At 46.7% G+C, this 15988-nt stretch overlaps 1 protein-coding gene across 3 annotated transcripts in view; it reads left to right on the plus strand.

Moving 5' to 3' along the window:
* LOC136696490 (E3 ubiquitin-protein ligase RNF123) overlaps window positions 1–15988 on the plus strand; it is a 147321-nt gene that overhangs the window by 99290 nt on the left and 32043 nt on the right. For all 3 annotated transcript variants that reach the window (XR_010802621.1, XM_066670928.1, XM_066670929.1), the window contains exon 36: window positions 9649–9776. Coding sequence is in view for 2 of the 3 variants with exons in the window: in XM_066670928.1 (XP_066527025.1) it covers window positions 9649–9776 (128 nt within the window). In the remaining variant the exon portion in view is untranslated. The remainder of the gene's footprint in view (window positions 1–9648; window positions 9777–15988) is intronic.

Genomic DNA, 15988 nt, shown 5'->3' on the forward strand with positions numbered 1-15988 from the left:
CCGCTAAACACCAGAGCTTCTGCCCTTCGTTCCTCACTGCTGTGCGCTCGTGTCGGTGTGAACAGTAAAAATGGGGTAAAAAAGGGAGATTGATTCTTTTTATAAACGTTAATATACTCAAAAAGCACGCAGACACCAGAGGAGGAGCTGGAGGAGATGCCGTGTGGACCGTTCTGTGTCAGTGTGTGATGGAGATGTTTGTTTACAAGCTTGTGGTCCTGCTTTTGTGCTGGTCTTTGTGAATGTAGGTTAACCAGGAGCTTTCTTTGTCTTTTGGTCACAGTTCCTCAACTCTGAGTGCCGTCACAGTGCATTTCACTGTGTGTACCCTCTGCTAGGGGCAATGCCAAGGGCTTGAGTGCCCTCCCACGCACAAACACAAGGCCCTACTGACTCTCCTCCAGATCGGCCCCTCTGCTGTCTCTGGAAGGCAGTGGAGGAACTAAACACAGCTGCAAATGGAGGACCGAGGGCAATTCTGCTGGGTAAATGGTGAGCGGGGGCACCTGATTTATCTGAGAGGGTCGGGCCAAGCCTCGGGCGGGTTGCTTTATCTCGCCTGGATGAGCTTTTCACAGAGTTGTGTAACCGCTCACCTTTATTTCTCTCAGTTCTCGGTCACGTTTAAGGTCTCGAGTGTCCGATTATTTCAGACAGCATTAGCAAAATAGGCCACTGGCCCCAGACTCTATTCCTCTGAGATGTCACTCCTCTGGAAAACTTCAGCTTCGAGGGTCTCCTGCTTGAATGTTTTTTTCTTTCTCAAAACAATGCTGTCTGAGATATAGGGGGCACGGAGGTAGGAAGAGAGACCCCAAGGTTAACAGCTTGAAGCTGCTTCTGTTTGCTTCCAGACGAGCACCAATTTGACACAGAAGCCTTGGTGCACCCTGTAATTCTCCCGAGTCGGGGGTCATCCAAGGCCCATCAGGGTGCTCATTATTCGACCTCCGCTCCCATCACTACTGTCCAATGAGCGGCTTGAAACATCTGTCTGCCAGGAACCCTACTACACCTTCTGTATCACATACAAACTCGGTTTATAGGCAGTGGTTATTACTTTCAGGAAATATCTTGATCATTAGTGCATGTCTACTGCTGGAGAGGAGGTCGTCATTCCACAAGGTCTCTGACAAATTGACATTAATTTTTAATGGATTCTGCCTCCTTAATGTCTACGACTGTGGGGAAACACAGTTCTCTCTGTGTTGTTTACGTTCAGGATCTCTGCATCTTTCCAGATGGATCAGTGTGTCTGTAAATCTTTATTCACTTTTTGAATTCCCACAGAAACTCATGTGTAGCTCAAGTTGTTTAGTTTGTAGCGCTGTCGCTAATGCAGTTAGCCGTTAGCCGAGTTTGGTGACATTTCCACCTTAAGTGATCCGAAAGAGCAAAAATAAGTCTGTGTTGCCCCCCTATGGAGCAGGAATAGAGCAACATCAATTTGTGCTTTTCAACATTTGGAGTCTCTCCGTTGCGTTCAACGCAAACCGACTGCAGCAAATGGTGAGGAAACATCCTCAGAATTTTATAAAACGTGTTGAGACTGTGAAGGAAAAACAGATAAGTGCTAACGTCACATTAAACCACAGGGCGAGGCTCTTGACCCTGATTGGCTGGAAGGACACAAGGTTATTAACGCTGATTGTCAGGAGTAATGATGATTCAAGTAGAGTCTGTAGCCAGGGAACAAAAGAGGACAGTGAGAAATGCACGGCTCTCAGACTCTACAGCACCATCTCGATGCAAATAATACCTCAAACTGCTTGACCTAAATTCAACCATTGGTTGAGATCTTAAATGTTTCTGATTAAATACACACAGGTTCTGGACACTGTACTAAAGAGGTGTTCAAAAAAATGTTATCTTTGAAATCTTGGGGTTTTCTGCTTCTGGGGCTCCTCCTAGTGTTATTGATATTTACAGCACTTTACAGAAATAAAAACGAAAGTGGGAGGAAGTGGGTTGTTTCCTTCACTCCTCCCAAAGTTACATAGTGTGGTTTCTGCCTGTGCTGAGCCCAGAGTGGCAAAGGCAGAGGCTCTTTTCTCCATATTACAGCTCAGTGAATATTCATAATGATTTTGAAGCTGGAATATTAAGGTCAAATATCACATATTATTCCTTTAATACTCCTTTGTTATCAACAACATTTTTAAAGGTTTTAAATGGGGGACATTTAGCTTCTATAACAGAGTTGCTGTGACCAGTCAGAGGCGGCGCTGTGGACAGGACCACACCCATGTCAGACTGACCGTCCGGTGCTCCACCCTGGGCGCTCAGGAATACAGCCTGAACTTCTGGGTCGTAATCGCAACATTGGTCAGAATGATCACAATGGGCTCGTTCTGCCCCTGACTCACACTGTGCTACACTGTGGACCCTCTGTGGCTGGACACCGATTACTCAGTGCCTCCCTTCCTCAGAGCCTGTGTTTCTTTTCATAGCAGCGCTCTTCAAAATGGAGCTGAGCGGTTCTGCTTTGAGACCCAACTTTGACAACACGCTGCTGTATTTTAAGCGTTCAGCCTGACATTGACTTATTCGCCAGACAAAGGGAATCCCATGGGGTCTTTCAGCCGCTGTTGTCTCCCATTCAGCCGTATGATAATTACTTTGACTGGCTCTCACTCGTGGATCTCTCTCTCTCTCTGAAGAATCTCCAGAAAAACGAAGGCACAGGGGAGGGGGCAGAGTCAGCTGCAGAAAGACACGCACCTATTTCCAGGTGCTTTGCGTGGCCTTGATGATTATGCGGCCTATTGTGGAGATGAAAAGAATTCCAAACCTAATCTAAAATGAATATCTTGCCTTTCACTTTCTGGGAATGGACAGTAATTACAGCCGCTGGAGGCAGAAATGGCACGAACATAAAAAAAACCCAGAAAACACAAAAGAAACAGTCTGAGGAGCACAGGTTTTCCTTTGGAGTTAGAAATAACCAAAGGGTTCAGACTGAGATAGTGTCTCGACACAGTTTGGACGTCAGTGACAGCGTCTGACCATTAAACACAAGCTGTTACTGCAGAGGACGAGTGGAAGAAACAAGAGCGAAGATTTCAAGACCATTACATCTTTCAGTTTGATTTCACTGACTTAAGTTCTGCGTCCAATCGGCCTTTTGTTTCTTCTTCAAAGATCAGGAGTTTGAAGCATATGCCACGCAGCAGTGGGTGAAATCTGAAACTCCTTCATCTGTTTGCTGCATCTGCATTTCAGCAGTGAAGCGTTTTTCATTTCACCTTCTATTGATTATCTGAGGAGAGTGTGACAGTCCTGTGCGGGGGATTGTGGGAGGGGCAGTGCAGGGAGGTGAAGAAAGAGAGAGGAAACAGTTTAATAAGGACTTGTATTTTTATTATTACACCTGACCATCCAACCTTTCTGAAACAGAGGGCATTAATTAGTGGCTCATTATGGAGAGGAATTAGTGCCAAATTGAAAAGCAATCATTGCAATAGGGCAATCCACACACGTCATTTCTTTTCCACACTAACGTGCAGAATACGTGCCAAAATGAACACAAAAGCACCATTACATTGTTTTCATGTCGCTGGAGCTTTTTACTGAATGAGGATTTTCATTTTAAAAATTAAATGCTGAATAAGTGTCAGAATTTAATACAATCACCTCGAAATGTAATCAGTACACAACTGTATTGCTTTACATACTGTCTGTCATTGTCTGTAACCCTTATCCAGTTCAGGGTTGCAATGGGTCCAGAGCCTACCTGGAATCATCGGGCACAAAGTGGGAATACACCCTGGAGGGGGCGCCAGTCCTTCACAGGGCAACACACACACACACACATTCACTCACATACTCACACCTACGGACACTTTTGAGTCACCAATCCACCTAACAAGGTGTGTATTTGGAGCGTGGGAGGAAACCAGAGCACCCGGAGGAGACCCAAGCAGACACAGAGAGAACACACCACACTCCTCACAGACAGTCACCCGGAGGAAACCCACGCAGACACAGGGAGAACACACCACACTCCTCACAGACAGTCACCCGGAGGAAACCCACGCAGACACAGAGAGAACACACCACACTCCTCACAGACAGTCACCCAGAGGAAACCCACGCAGACACAGGGAGAACACACCGCACTCCTCACAGAGAGTCACCCGGAGGAAACCCACGCAGACACAGAGAGAACACACTACACTCCTCACAGACAGTCACCCGGAGGAAACCCACACAGACACAGGGAGAACACACCACACTCCTCACAGAGAGTCACCCGGAGGAAACCCACGCAGACACAGAGAGAACACACCACACTCCTCACAGACAGTCACCTGGAGGAAACCCACGCAGACACAGGGAGAACACACCACACACCACACTCCTCACAGACAGTCACCCGGAGGAAACCCACGCAGACACAGAGAGAACACACCACACTCCTCACAGACAGTCACCCGGAGGAAACCCACGCAGACACAGGGAGAACACACCGCAGTCCTCACAGAGAGTCACCCGGAGGAAACCCACGCAGACACAGAGAGAACACAGTACACTCCTCACAGACAGTCACCCGGAGGAAACCCACGCAGACACAGGGAGAAAACACCACACTCCTCACAGAGAGTCACCCGGAGGAAACCCACGCAGACACAGAGAGAACACACCACACTCCTCACAGACAGTCACCCGGAGGAAACCCATGCAGACACAGAGAGAACACACCACACTCCTTTGAAATTATTTGTCATTGTACAGTGTACACCAAAATGTGTATTCTGCATTTAACCCATCTGTGGCAGTAAACACACACAATAGTGCACTAGGGGTTGTGAACAAACACCCAGAGCTGGGGGGGAGTTATCCATTTCTTGCCGCTCGTGGGAATTGGACCAATGACCTCTCAGCCCTAAGCCCTCTTCTCTGACCCGTTTGTGAGGGACGTGATTGGCTCTCAGAGCTGAGCGTGTGTGAGCTGCTGTTTATATGTGACTCAAAAATTTTTTTTTTAGCAAAGTACCTTTATTTCTCTTCCCTCAGGGGCCGGGGTGTGGCGGAGGATAATGTCAGCGGCGGAGATGACAGACCTGCTCTTTATTTAACCTTTATTCACCCTGCACACACCGGCCTTCACGCACAAACTCATTAGCCAGAGCCACACTCCATTCCGGTTTTCCCGAGGATCCGGGATGTGTAAAGCATGTTTGCCGTGTGTCGTGTGTGTGAGTGTGTGAGTGTGTGAGGGAGTGTGTGTAGGGAAGCAGGTCCGTGTCCCTCCTCCACACTCAGCTGTTAAGATGGAGTCCAGGCTCAGAGTGGTGCCTATGATTCAGCTCCTGTCTGCGGGAACACACACACACACACACACTCTCTCTCTCTCTCTGGCTCCACAAATACACACCAAGACCCTTCCTGTCCCTCAGAGACACCTGTCAGACCCTGTGGAGGATGATCTTTGGTATTGTGACACACTCGTGTGTGAGTTTCAGCTCCTGCACAAATGAATATCTGTTTTGTTGGTTTTCTGAGTGAAAGGTTCACACTTAAAGGTGATGTAGATCATTTTGGCGAACAGTTGTCTGTGGTTCGCATTCAGGAGCTCTGCGTCTTTTAAGGTGGAGCGGTGCGTGTGAGTAAGAAGCGACTGTATCTTTTAATGTGGAGCGGTGTGTGTGTGTGAGTAAGAAGCGACTGTATCTTTTAAGGTGGAGCGGTGTGTGTGTGTAAGAAGCGACTGTATCTTTTAAGGTGGAGCGGTGTGTGTGAGTAAGAAGCGACTGTATCTTTTAATGTGGAACGGTGCGTGTGAGTAAGAAGCGACTGTATCTTTTAAGATGGAACCGTGTGTGTGAGTAAGAAGCGACTGTATCTTTTAAGGTGGAGAGGTGTGAGGTTAGAGTCAGTTCCACCTTAAGGAAAGTAACTGCTTTTCAGTCTCTGCAGAGAAGCTGATCTTTTATGATTTTTTTAAAATATTTAAATTGTGAACACGTTTAAATCAACAAAACTACACTGAAGCAGGAGGCAGCTGTGGTTTAATGGTCAGAGACGTGGACCTGGGACCGAAGGGACATTAGCAGGAGTGAAGGAACAGCACTGTCTCCTCCCTCAACATCCATGGTGGAGGTATCCTGAGCAAGACACCTAACACTCAGCTGCTTCCTGGGCGCTGATGATGGCTGCCTGCCCTCTGTGTGTGTGTGTGTGTGTGTGTGTGTGTGTGTGTGTGTGTGTGTGTGTGTGCGCCTATTTTCCACCGTGTACTGGTTAATCGTGCAGTGACAGTGAAAGCACGTTTGTGTTTCTGAGTGTCCAGATTTTTTGTCCCTCTGTAGTACTATCATCCACAGCCCAGTGTTAATTTCACTCAGGAGTCATTAATCAGTGTGTGTCCCGTGTCCTCGGCCCCCGTCTCTGTCTCTGAAGAGTTGTCTCCTCACAGCTGTTCTTTCAGGTTCGTGAGCTGATGAATATTTCAGTGTCTCATTTCCTTTGAAAAAGTAAGTGACTGATTTTCCTGAGTTTAGTGGGAACCTGGATATGTGTGTGTGTGTGTGTGTGTGTGTGTGTGTGTGTAGACACTCATGTTTGCTTACGTGTGTGTGTGTGAGTGTTTATCGGCAGGACTAAGATGCGTGGGTGGGAAATAGTTTACTCCGACAGCTGCAGAATAAGAGGCTTTGGTTTTTGGTGTGTGTGTGTGTGTGTGTGTGTGTGTGTGTGTGTGTGTTTGATTTCAAGTAATGTTGTTCTAAAAGCACCTCCCAGCCACCACCCACTCCCTCCAGCCTCTTCCAGTAGATTAGCTTCCAAAGCAGAATATGAAGACAACCTGGTGTGTGTGTGTGTGGGGGGAGGGTCAGGCTTACCGATATGGATTGGTTTTGGTGCAAATGTCTGAGGCAACAAATCCAATGTGTTTTTAGACATAGTACTTCAACAAAAACATACTTTTTTTTTAAAAAAACCTTTTTTTTAAAAAAAAACTTTTTTTTGATGTTGTGTGTGTGTGTGTGTCTATATATGTGTGTGTGTGTGTGGGCTGTTTACAAGGGCTTCCACTGATGTCACTAAATGTTAACATCACTGATGTGGTGGATAAGACGTAAACAAAGGAACAAGGGAAAGGTACTGTGTGTGTGAGCGGGTAGTGGATTATTGTAGATATTTATTCTCAGCAGTGCCTCATTTCACTCGGTCCAAGTCTCTCTCTGTAATCGGTGCAGGGAGGAGGCCAGGTGACCCCCCCTCACCTCCCCCCGTGCAGGGAGGCAGTGGGAAGGCTGTGAGTGTCAGCGCATATTTATTACAGGGGCAGCCAATTTCCTTCTGCTTGCATCATGGAGAAATCCACGAGTGGGCGTCGACCTCGTCAGGAAACGCACATGAAAGATTGATAAGTGAAGGAGGGGAGGGGGTGGAGGAGAACAGCAGGTGTTTCTGGGTGAAGCCCAGACTGGATGGAGGAAGGTGACTGGGCTGTTAATCAAACGGTGAAGATGATTATCAAAATCAAACATGGGTTTATGATTCTCGGCCAGATTAAAGAGGGCTGTAATGGATGTTTCATCTTTTCCCAGGTTCAGAGTGAGCTGCAAAGGCTTTCTTAAGTGAGGAAGGAGGAGTCTAACTGGTCACTCTCCACACAAAGCGAGTTCTGATGTGTTGTAGACTGGGCTTTAATCTGGCGGCAGTAAATGACCCGGAATGCATTTGTAGCTGAAAGTGTCTGCAATGTGATGTTATTCACATTGTGTTTGATTTCTGCTAACTTTGCTTGGTGACAACAACTCTCAGACCTGTCTCTGGGCTCAGCATAGCAACTGCCGGCCAATCAGCAATCACCGGTCTCAGGTGCTGGTCCTTTTTGACACAACAGCACAGAATCACTGACCACAGACTCCCTGTTCTGATTCTGCCCTGCTTCTGACGTCAAGTGCACAGACTTTAGAATGGCCCCGCCCCCTCATCTGAGTCTGTCCAATCACAGCGCTGGACCCGTGTTTATGTGAGAGCACAAAGACGAGGTTAAACTCAACAAAACGGACACAACGAGCGCGGAGAAATAAGAGCACTGAGTAAAAACAGAGAAGAAAGAGAACAGAGTGAAAACAGCTAAAAACCAGAGCTTCTGCTCCTCGCTCCTCACTGCTGTGCGCTCGGGGTCGGGGTGAACAGCGAGCGGCTCATTATCATTTAAAGGAACAGGGCGTTCTGAACAGGGCTGTTTACACAGGGGGAGAACACTGCTGTGGGGCTCGTGGGGTTTTGGACCAAAGCAGGTCACAGACGTAATTTTAAGAAACAGAACCATGTTCAAATATACAGTAATATACAGTGACTAACATAGAGCTTTATTAATACAATCCACACACACTGAGCACTTGGAAATAAAGTAATAACTGATCACTCCTGATTGTGATTTAGTGAGATGGGTTTCTCAGACACCTTCCCATCCACCATTTCCGCTGCTGTCCTCCTCCTCGTTTTCTCTGTCTCCTGTGTTAGGAAACAGGTGAAGGTGTGTTGACGAGTGTTGATCAGACATTGCTGGAGGCTCAGGAACACCTCCCTGTGTTGTTTACTTGGTCAGTTGTTATTTTCTGTAATACTTTCTCATACTTTGAAGCCGAGTTTCACGTCTGTTTATCAGCGGCGGCCAGGAACACGAGAGGAAGCCACAATGAAGTCTATTCCTGGACGCGTGTTTATTTTTCACTGAGATGTGTTGTCTGTATACTGTCAGAGAGAGAGAGAGAGAGAGAGAGAGAGAGAGAGAGAGAGACAGACAGACAGACAGACAGAGAGAGACAGACAGACAGACAGACAGACAGACAGAGAGAGAGAGAGAGAGAGAGGTGTGTGTGTGTGGTGGGGGGTGTTTGATTGTTTGATGGGTGTTGACCCTCATAACATGCAGCCGTCTGGACGTCTCCTCCAGTCTCCACTTCTCTCTCTCTCTATCTCACTCTCTCTCTCTCTGTGTACCTCTCTCTCTCTCTCTCTCTCTCTCTGTGTACCTCTTTCTCTCTCTCTGTATCTCTCTCTCTGTGTACCTGTTTCTCTCTCTCTCTGTACCTCTCTCTCTCTCTTTCTCTCTCTCTCTCTCTCTCTCTCTCTCTCTCTCTCTGTACCTCTTTCTCTCTCTCTGTGTACCTGTTTCTCTCTCTCTCTGTACCTCTCTCTGTCTGTATCTCTCTCTCTCTCTCACTCACTCACACACACACACACACACACATATGTTCTGAAAGACTGTCACTGCACTTCCTTGTTGGTTTTATTCTTGGTTCCTGCAGTTGATCAGTGAAACTGTGACTGTTAAAATTTAAAATTTAAATGTTCATGTTGTTGCTGATCAGAGAGGAACCCTCAGACTTTCAGTATTGTTTGTTGCAGTGTAATTAGTGTGTTCTCCCTGTGTGTGTTTCCTCCTGGTGCTCTGCTTCAGGTTGGTAGGTGGAGTAACTGGGTGAGTGTGTAATGCCCCGTCCAGTGTGTGCTTCTACCTTGTGTGCAGTGATTTCCCAGGATGAAGAACCTGGAGAAGATGAATGAATGAATGCTGAATAAACTACAGAAAACACCTACGCCCTGTGAAATCCTGTCTGTACGATGCTCTGAGTTCCTGATGTGTGAAGACTGAGTGCAGATCTCCTGTGCTGTGTGTTTCAGGATCGCTCGAGCTGCCTTGGTCCTGTTGTCAGACCCTTGTTTCCAGCTGCATTCGATCCAGCACCTGCTCGGCGAGGGAGAGGCCAGCACAGCAGGAGCTGACCACAAACACTTCTCTCTACACGCCTGTGAGTTCAGCACCAGCACTAACACCTCCATTCTGAACAATCACCAACATTTTAGCTGCATATTGGTACCCACACATTGTTAGCAAAACAGAGAGAACAGAGCAAAAATGGCTAAAAACCAGAGCTTCTGCTCCTCGCTCCTCACTGCTGTGTGCTCGGGGTCGGGGTGAACAGTGAGCGACTCATTATCATTTAAAGGAACAGGTGCTGAAAGCGGGCGTTCTGAACAGGGCTGTTTACACAGGGGGAGAACACTGCTGTGGGGCTCGTGGCATTTGGACCAAAGCAGGTCATAATAATAATAATAATAACTGTGTAGTTCTGCTGGTGGTTTTCTTCCGTTCTGTCCCTGTTACCTCACGTTTGGGTTGCCAGTTTCTTTTTGAAGTCAAGTTTGATCAAATGAATAAGTGATAAACCTTGGGAGTTTTGACCGCGTTTGAAGATGTTTCTGTAAACACCATTCATCTCAGAAATAGATGTGTGTTTGTGGTTCCAGACGAATCCCTGGCCTTTCAGCAGCGCAGTGTGAAGGTGTTCTGAAATCTGCTTTCCCCTTTTAATTATTTAAAGCTGTGAATGATTGCACTCTTAATCACAGTTACCTTTCAATCTCAATCCTGTAGCTCTTCTATAAATATGTCTGCAACATTTGAAATAGCTCATACTCAGCCTCCGGTGGGTGGATATATTTACCCCCGTGGTCTTTAAATAGTTCTGTTCATCCTCATCACACAGCTCAGATAACTAGAGGCACAATCAAATCCCACGGTGCTGGCGAGATCCCCTTTTTCTGCTGTAATGCAAACTCTAAATGGATTTATGTCATAGATTTTTAACTCAGCTGTGTAGTATGAGCAGCACTGACTGATACATCACTCTACTCTCTGTTTGGTCCCTGGTTGTTTTTCCACTCTCACAACTCGCACTGAAATTTATCCGATGTTGTCTCAAAATCCCATCTCTAAGGAGAACAGCGGGCTTTGGAAACCACAACAACAGCGTGTTGTTTTTGTTGTTGTTTGGGACTGAACACAGCTCCGTCATCAGTTCAGACAGATCAGTAGAGTTTGTTCCTTCCTTGTTGCAGCATCCAGCTCTCGCTGGATTCTTTCATCGGCCACCGATCCAAGGAGCGTTTGAACCTCTTCAAAAGACCACGGCGTAATTTTACGAGCTGCCGTCGTGAGTCGGATAAACACAAACGTGATCTCTGCTGCAGCTGGAGATTTTACAGATGGAGAGTTGGTGCTGGTCGTCTGCGCTGCGTTGTGTGGCGTAGAGTGACAACTCTCTCTTTCGGCTCGCTCTGAACCACCAGAGAACAGCGACTAAACAAGAACAAGTCCTGTGCAGTCTCTCTGTCTTTTTCACCTATTCTATCAAGTAGCGACCAGTAACTCCATTTATCATTATTTTCCAGCACCTGCATTTCTTTCCCGAACAAGGTCCTGTTGGATCCGCCTCTGTTTAATCCCAGGGTACGTTTCTGAGCCACACCGTGAAAACACAGCTGACCGCTTTAATTCCACTGTGTAATTAAATATTATACATTGCTCTCACCTTGAGAATGTGAACAGAGTAAAATGAGAGGAGGGGGGAAAGGCTGTGTACATCCATCATGTTTGTGGAGGTAATAAAAAAATGCAGTCATGGTCAAGGAGAAGTAATTATCCCCTTTAGCAAAAACTCCACTCAGTCTTAAGAATAATCACAGTTCACTGCTGGACCTGTTTTATACAGTGAGTTTGGGTTATGAGCTCATTTAGAAGCTCATGAAGTGAGTGTCTGTGCTGTAAATGTGGACTGTTCTTAGTCCAGCAATGAAACGTGGGGCTTTAAAAACTCAGCACAGCAGCACTGCTGTGTCTGATCCACTCTACACCAGCACAACACACACTAACACACCACCACCACATCTCACTGCAGCGCTGAGAATGATCCACCACTACATCACACCTGCTCTGTGGGGGTCCTGAGCGCTGAGGAACAGGGGGAAAGGGGCTAACAACTCCGGAGTTCTCCGGTACGATCAGTGAGGGTGATGTAATCTAGGCAGGTGGTGTACGTTCTTACTGTAAATCAAATAAACAAAGGTCCCCTTTAGCTTTAAGCTTACCGCCCAAGTCTGTACTGCAGTGCCATCGATTCCCCAGTTCTTGCTTAGCCAGCTCTGTGGCTCCTTTCTGCTCTCTGACCATATTACAGACCTCAACTCTGACCACTGCTCAGCCGTATAGTGCCTTAATAAATTATTTAGTCTAAGTGGATGGTGATGCTTCTCCATCTGCGAATAAGAGCCACAAATCTAAACAGCTTCAGCTCCAGAGGCTCCAGCGTGCATGAGCTCTCCGGTTCAAACGGAGGAATCACAGAACCGCTCTTAGGATTCAGTTCTTCAAACAAGAGCAAAAACACTTAGCCTTGACCTACACCTGCGAGTACAGTGTGTTTATCAAATGAAAACCATTCGTTATCTGTGAACTTGTGTAATGATGTAATTACAACTGAAGTTACTAACTACTCCAACTTGTGTCCTCATATCTGTCTCGGCTCACTCCACTGTGTAAATTCAGTCTATTCTCCTCTTTACCCTCTCTACCATAATGTCCATACAGAGAATATTAAGATTGATTCTTGTAGGGAGGTACCCACCCATGAGGTAAGTGCCATAAAGTGTTACTCATTTCTCATGGGAGTCCTCCGTTCCATGATTCAGAAGTTGCTTAGTCCAGTAACCGGCAGAGGACCTGGCGTGGCGGCAACAGAGTTCTCTCGTGGTTCAGAGCGAGTCGAGTAGGGACTAAACCGTGGCGTGTAAACCTTGCAGAGCGCTGATTGTCCAGAGAGAGTCGTCACTACGTCACGCAACGCAGACGACCAGCACCAACTCTCCATCTGTAAAATCCCCAGCTGTAGCAGAGATGACGTTTGTTTTTATCCAACTCACGCCGTGGTCTTTTGAAGAGGTTTGAACGCTCCTTGGATCGGTGGCCGACGAAAGAATCCAGCGAGAGCTGGACGCTGCAACAAGGAAGGAACAAACTCTACTGATCTGTCTGAACTGATGACGGAGCTGTGTTCAGTCCCAAACAACAACAACACGCCAATACACCATGAGTAAACACCGCTTAACGTTACCTCCGCCGTTGTTGTGGTTTCCAAAGCCCGCTGTTCTCGTTAGAGACGGGGTTTAGAGACGACACCCGATACATTTCAGGGGGGAGCTGTGGGAGTGGACAACCAACCAGGGACCAAAGACTAAACAGAGAGTAGAGTCCAGTAGAGTCCAGTGAGATTAGGGACCATGCTGTGGAAAACAGAATTATATGACCACAGTGGAGTCATGGAGAGTCGTGCAGCCTTAGTGTGGTGAGACATGTGTTGCCTAGTTTTCAGAGGAGTCTGTACAAGGAGGAACCACAAACTGCCTTGTTCCCATGGGGACCAGTGGGTCGCCATGGACACCGTGTCCAGTCTCCTTCCTGCCTGCCTCTCATTTTTCCCTCAGCTGGTCCCTACACTCCTCCTTCTCTGCTTTCCCCACTTCTTAATTGGGCCATCAGTGCCCAGACCCACTCCTTGTTCAGTGCCAGAGGTTTGAAGCACATCAAAATCATCCGGAGGCTTTTCTTTTCCTTCCAACCTTCTTCAAAACCTACTGGAACTACTGGGGTTGGGTCCACGGTGGGAGATGTGGCTGGAAGCTGCCATTGCTCATTTGTGGCACGATTGAAGCGACACGAAACCAGAAAGGAGTCTAATAAAAACATGTCAGTTGTTTTTCCCACAAGATTCTCTGATTCGAGCAGCCTTCCCTCCGCCACACGGCTGCTGCTCATTAAAGGATGTCCAGAGTATGGGGCAGGTGTGGTCTTAACTGCATTAATCAGAACGGAGGAATGTGTCCGACGCTCCATTAGCCCCTTGCCCCTCCCAGTTTCATGTGTTGTTTTATTAAGTTAGAGCTCTGCTCAAACCTCACGCCAGCAGTCCTCCCCCTGTCTCTGCTCAGAGCTGCCACAGGTATGAAATAAACCCATTTACTAAATTAGATACTTGCACATACAAGATTAAACATCAGCTAGGAACAGAGCCTAGAGTCATATGCAAATGTCTGAACAGTGAAGGGATGTGTTTTGTTGATTCAATAAAGTGAAGAAATCCTCGTATTAACGGTTCATTTGTTGTAAATCACTGTAAATGATGCAGAATACTATTAAAGATAGTGGCATCTGACCCTGAATAAAGAAAGACACTGCAGTCTGGGAGCTACAGGTGAGTGAATAGTACAATAACACACACACACTGTTGAAACTGCCTAGTGCATGTTCACATTGATAGTTTTTAGTTTATTGTTGATGCTTTTGTAGCATCACTTTCAGGAGGAGCGCATAATGCAGTTGATAAAGTAATATTTTATCTGGTCTTATACAGGTCAGAGATTCACTAATGAAAGCTTCTGTTTTAATTTGCTGATGTTTATTCTTTTGTAGGAGATTTAGGTGTAGGTTTTTATAGGTAATAATTGGATAGAGTACGTCGTACTGAACTCATATCAAAGCCGTTGTAACAGTCCTCTCTGGGAAAGTGATTCTTCTTTAATGTTTTGTAAACAAGTAAACCTCCCTCACTGTACGGAATGAACTAAAGCGTGGTTAGAGGATTGTGGCTGCTGAACCAGTCCAGTGTGAGATTGCTTTCTGCTTTATGCTGCGGGTTCTTGTTTTTATTGGTGTCTTTGATGATGAGCCCCGTACTGAGTGGAGATTAAAGCCACTGAAATGATCCCTTAATGGCCATGTCCAGCAGGAGGGTTTTCTCAGTGGGAAAGAGCTTCTCCTGCTGGAATCACATGTTTGTGTGAGCGCCACCTGCCTGTACAGAAGGGTTTTTGTGTAATAAGGACAAGCACAGCTACATTGGCAATGTGTTATGGATTATCTGATGTAGTTCAAGCCTCACACAGAGAGCAGAGGGAGCAGCGGGTGACGTTTGGAGCTAGAAAATGGTCCATGATCCAGTACAGTCCCTGGACGCTTCCGCTTCTCGCTGCTTTAACACACCTGAGTTAACCATATATTCCAGAGTTTATGAATCATTTATACCACGGTTTGTGGAAGCTGTTCCAGGACCTGTGTACGTTTCCTTTGGCATAACTGAACCATGAAAGTGGGCGGAGACTCTGGAGGCTGGGTTTGACATTGGTGTAAACACAGAGCAGCAGCAGTGGATGATCTTCAGGTTCTTCACTTCCTTCTAACGCTGGACTCCAGGTCTGGACCTGCTCCTCTGACCACACACAGATAAGGGGCGTGTCCCTCAGCAACGACCAATCAACGATTCTCCACTGTTAGAGATACAAGCCTGTGTCCAGTTCAGGAGCCGTCAGCAGCTGTGGTCAGTGGGGTTTAAAACAGCAGCGTACCCATACGGTCCGGATCAGCACGCTTAGCACCCCAGCGTGAGTGACTGGACTCAGCTCGTGTCCTTCCAGGTCTCTCTGCAGCGGAAATGGACCAAATGTGATCATGGATTTGCAACCGGACCGAGCCGTACCTCAATGACAAGTGGAAAGACAAAACTCTTTAAAAAAAAAGCAAACACAAAATGTAATACCAGAAGCAATATGATTTTAGAGAACTCTGATAAGGTCTCATACATTCAGACTGCTTCCTGAAGGTTCTCATACTGTTATTCTGAGGAGAACGCCTCCAACCCGAGAGAGAACGCCTTGTGGATCTGTTTATAGTGAAAGAAACCTGCAGTCCTGCACGCTGAGATTGATAGTGATACAGAGAAAGCAACAAAGCTGTGAAGAAAAGCAGAAATGATCACAGAAGCTCTTGTCAGCTCTTGAAATAGCTTGGGAGGTCTGTTGTAGTTGTCGTCCAAAGGCTCAGAGCTTCCCACAGATGGACGCTGTTTGGCTAAAGACATGTTATGTTTGACTAGATCATGGATTGATCCAATTGTGGAGGTTGTGAGTGACATACATCCTCTAGAGTGCTTCCAGAATCTAGTTAATGCCTCTGTGGCATGGGAAAGAGCATGGGCCAATAGTCGAGGGCTGAGGTTGTGGGTGGAAATGGGTTAGCCATCCCTGGCTACTGCTAGGAATGAAAAAACTGGCTAAACTAGTTAATAAACTAATCCTTCTGCATGCGTCTCATTATTGGTCTGTGACTCTCGTCACTGCCTGAAAGCTGCTG

Source organism: Hoplias malabaricus, chromosome 5 (genome assembly GCF_029633855.1).
Source record: "Hoplias malabaricus isolate fHopMal1 chromosome 5, fHopMal1.hap1, whole genome shotgun sequence".
NCBI lineage: Eukaryota > Metazoa > Chordata > Actinopteri > Characiformes > Erythrinidae > Hoplias > Hoplias malabaricus.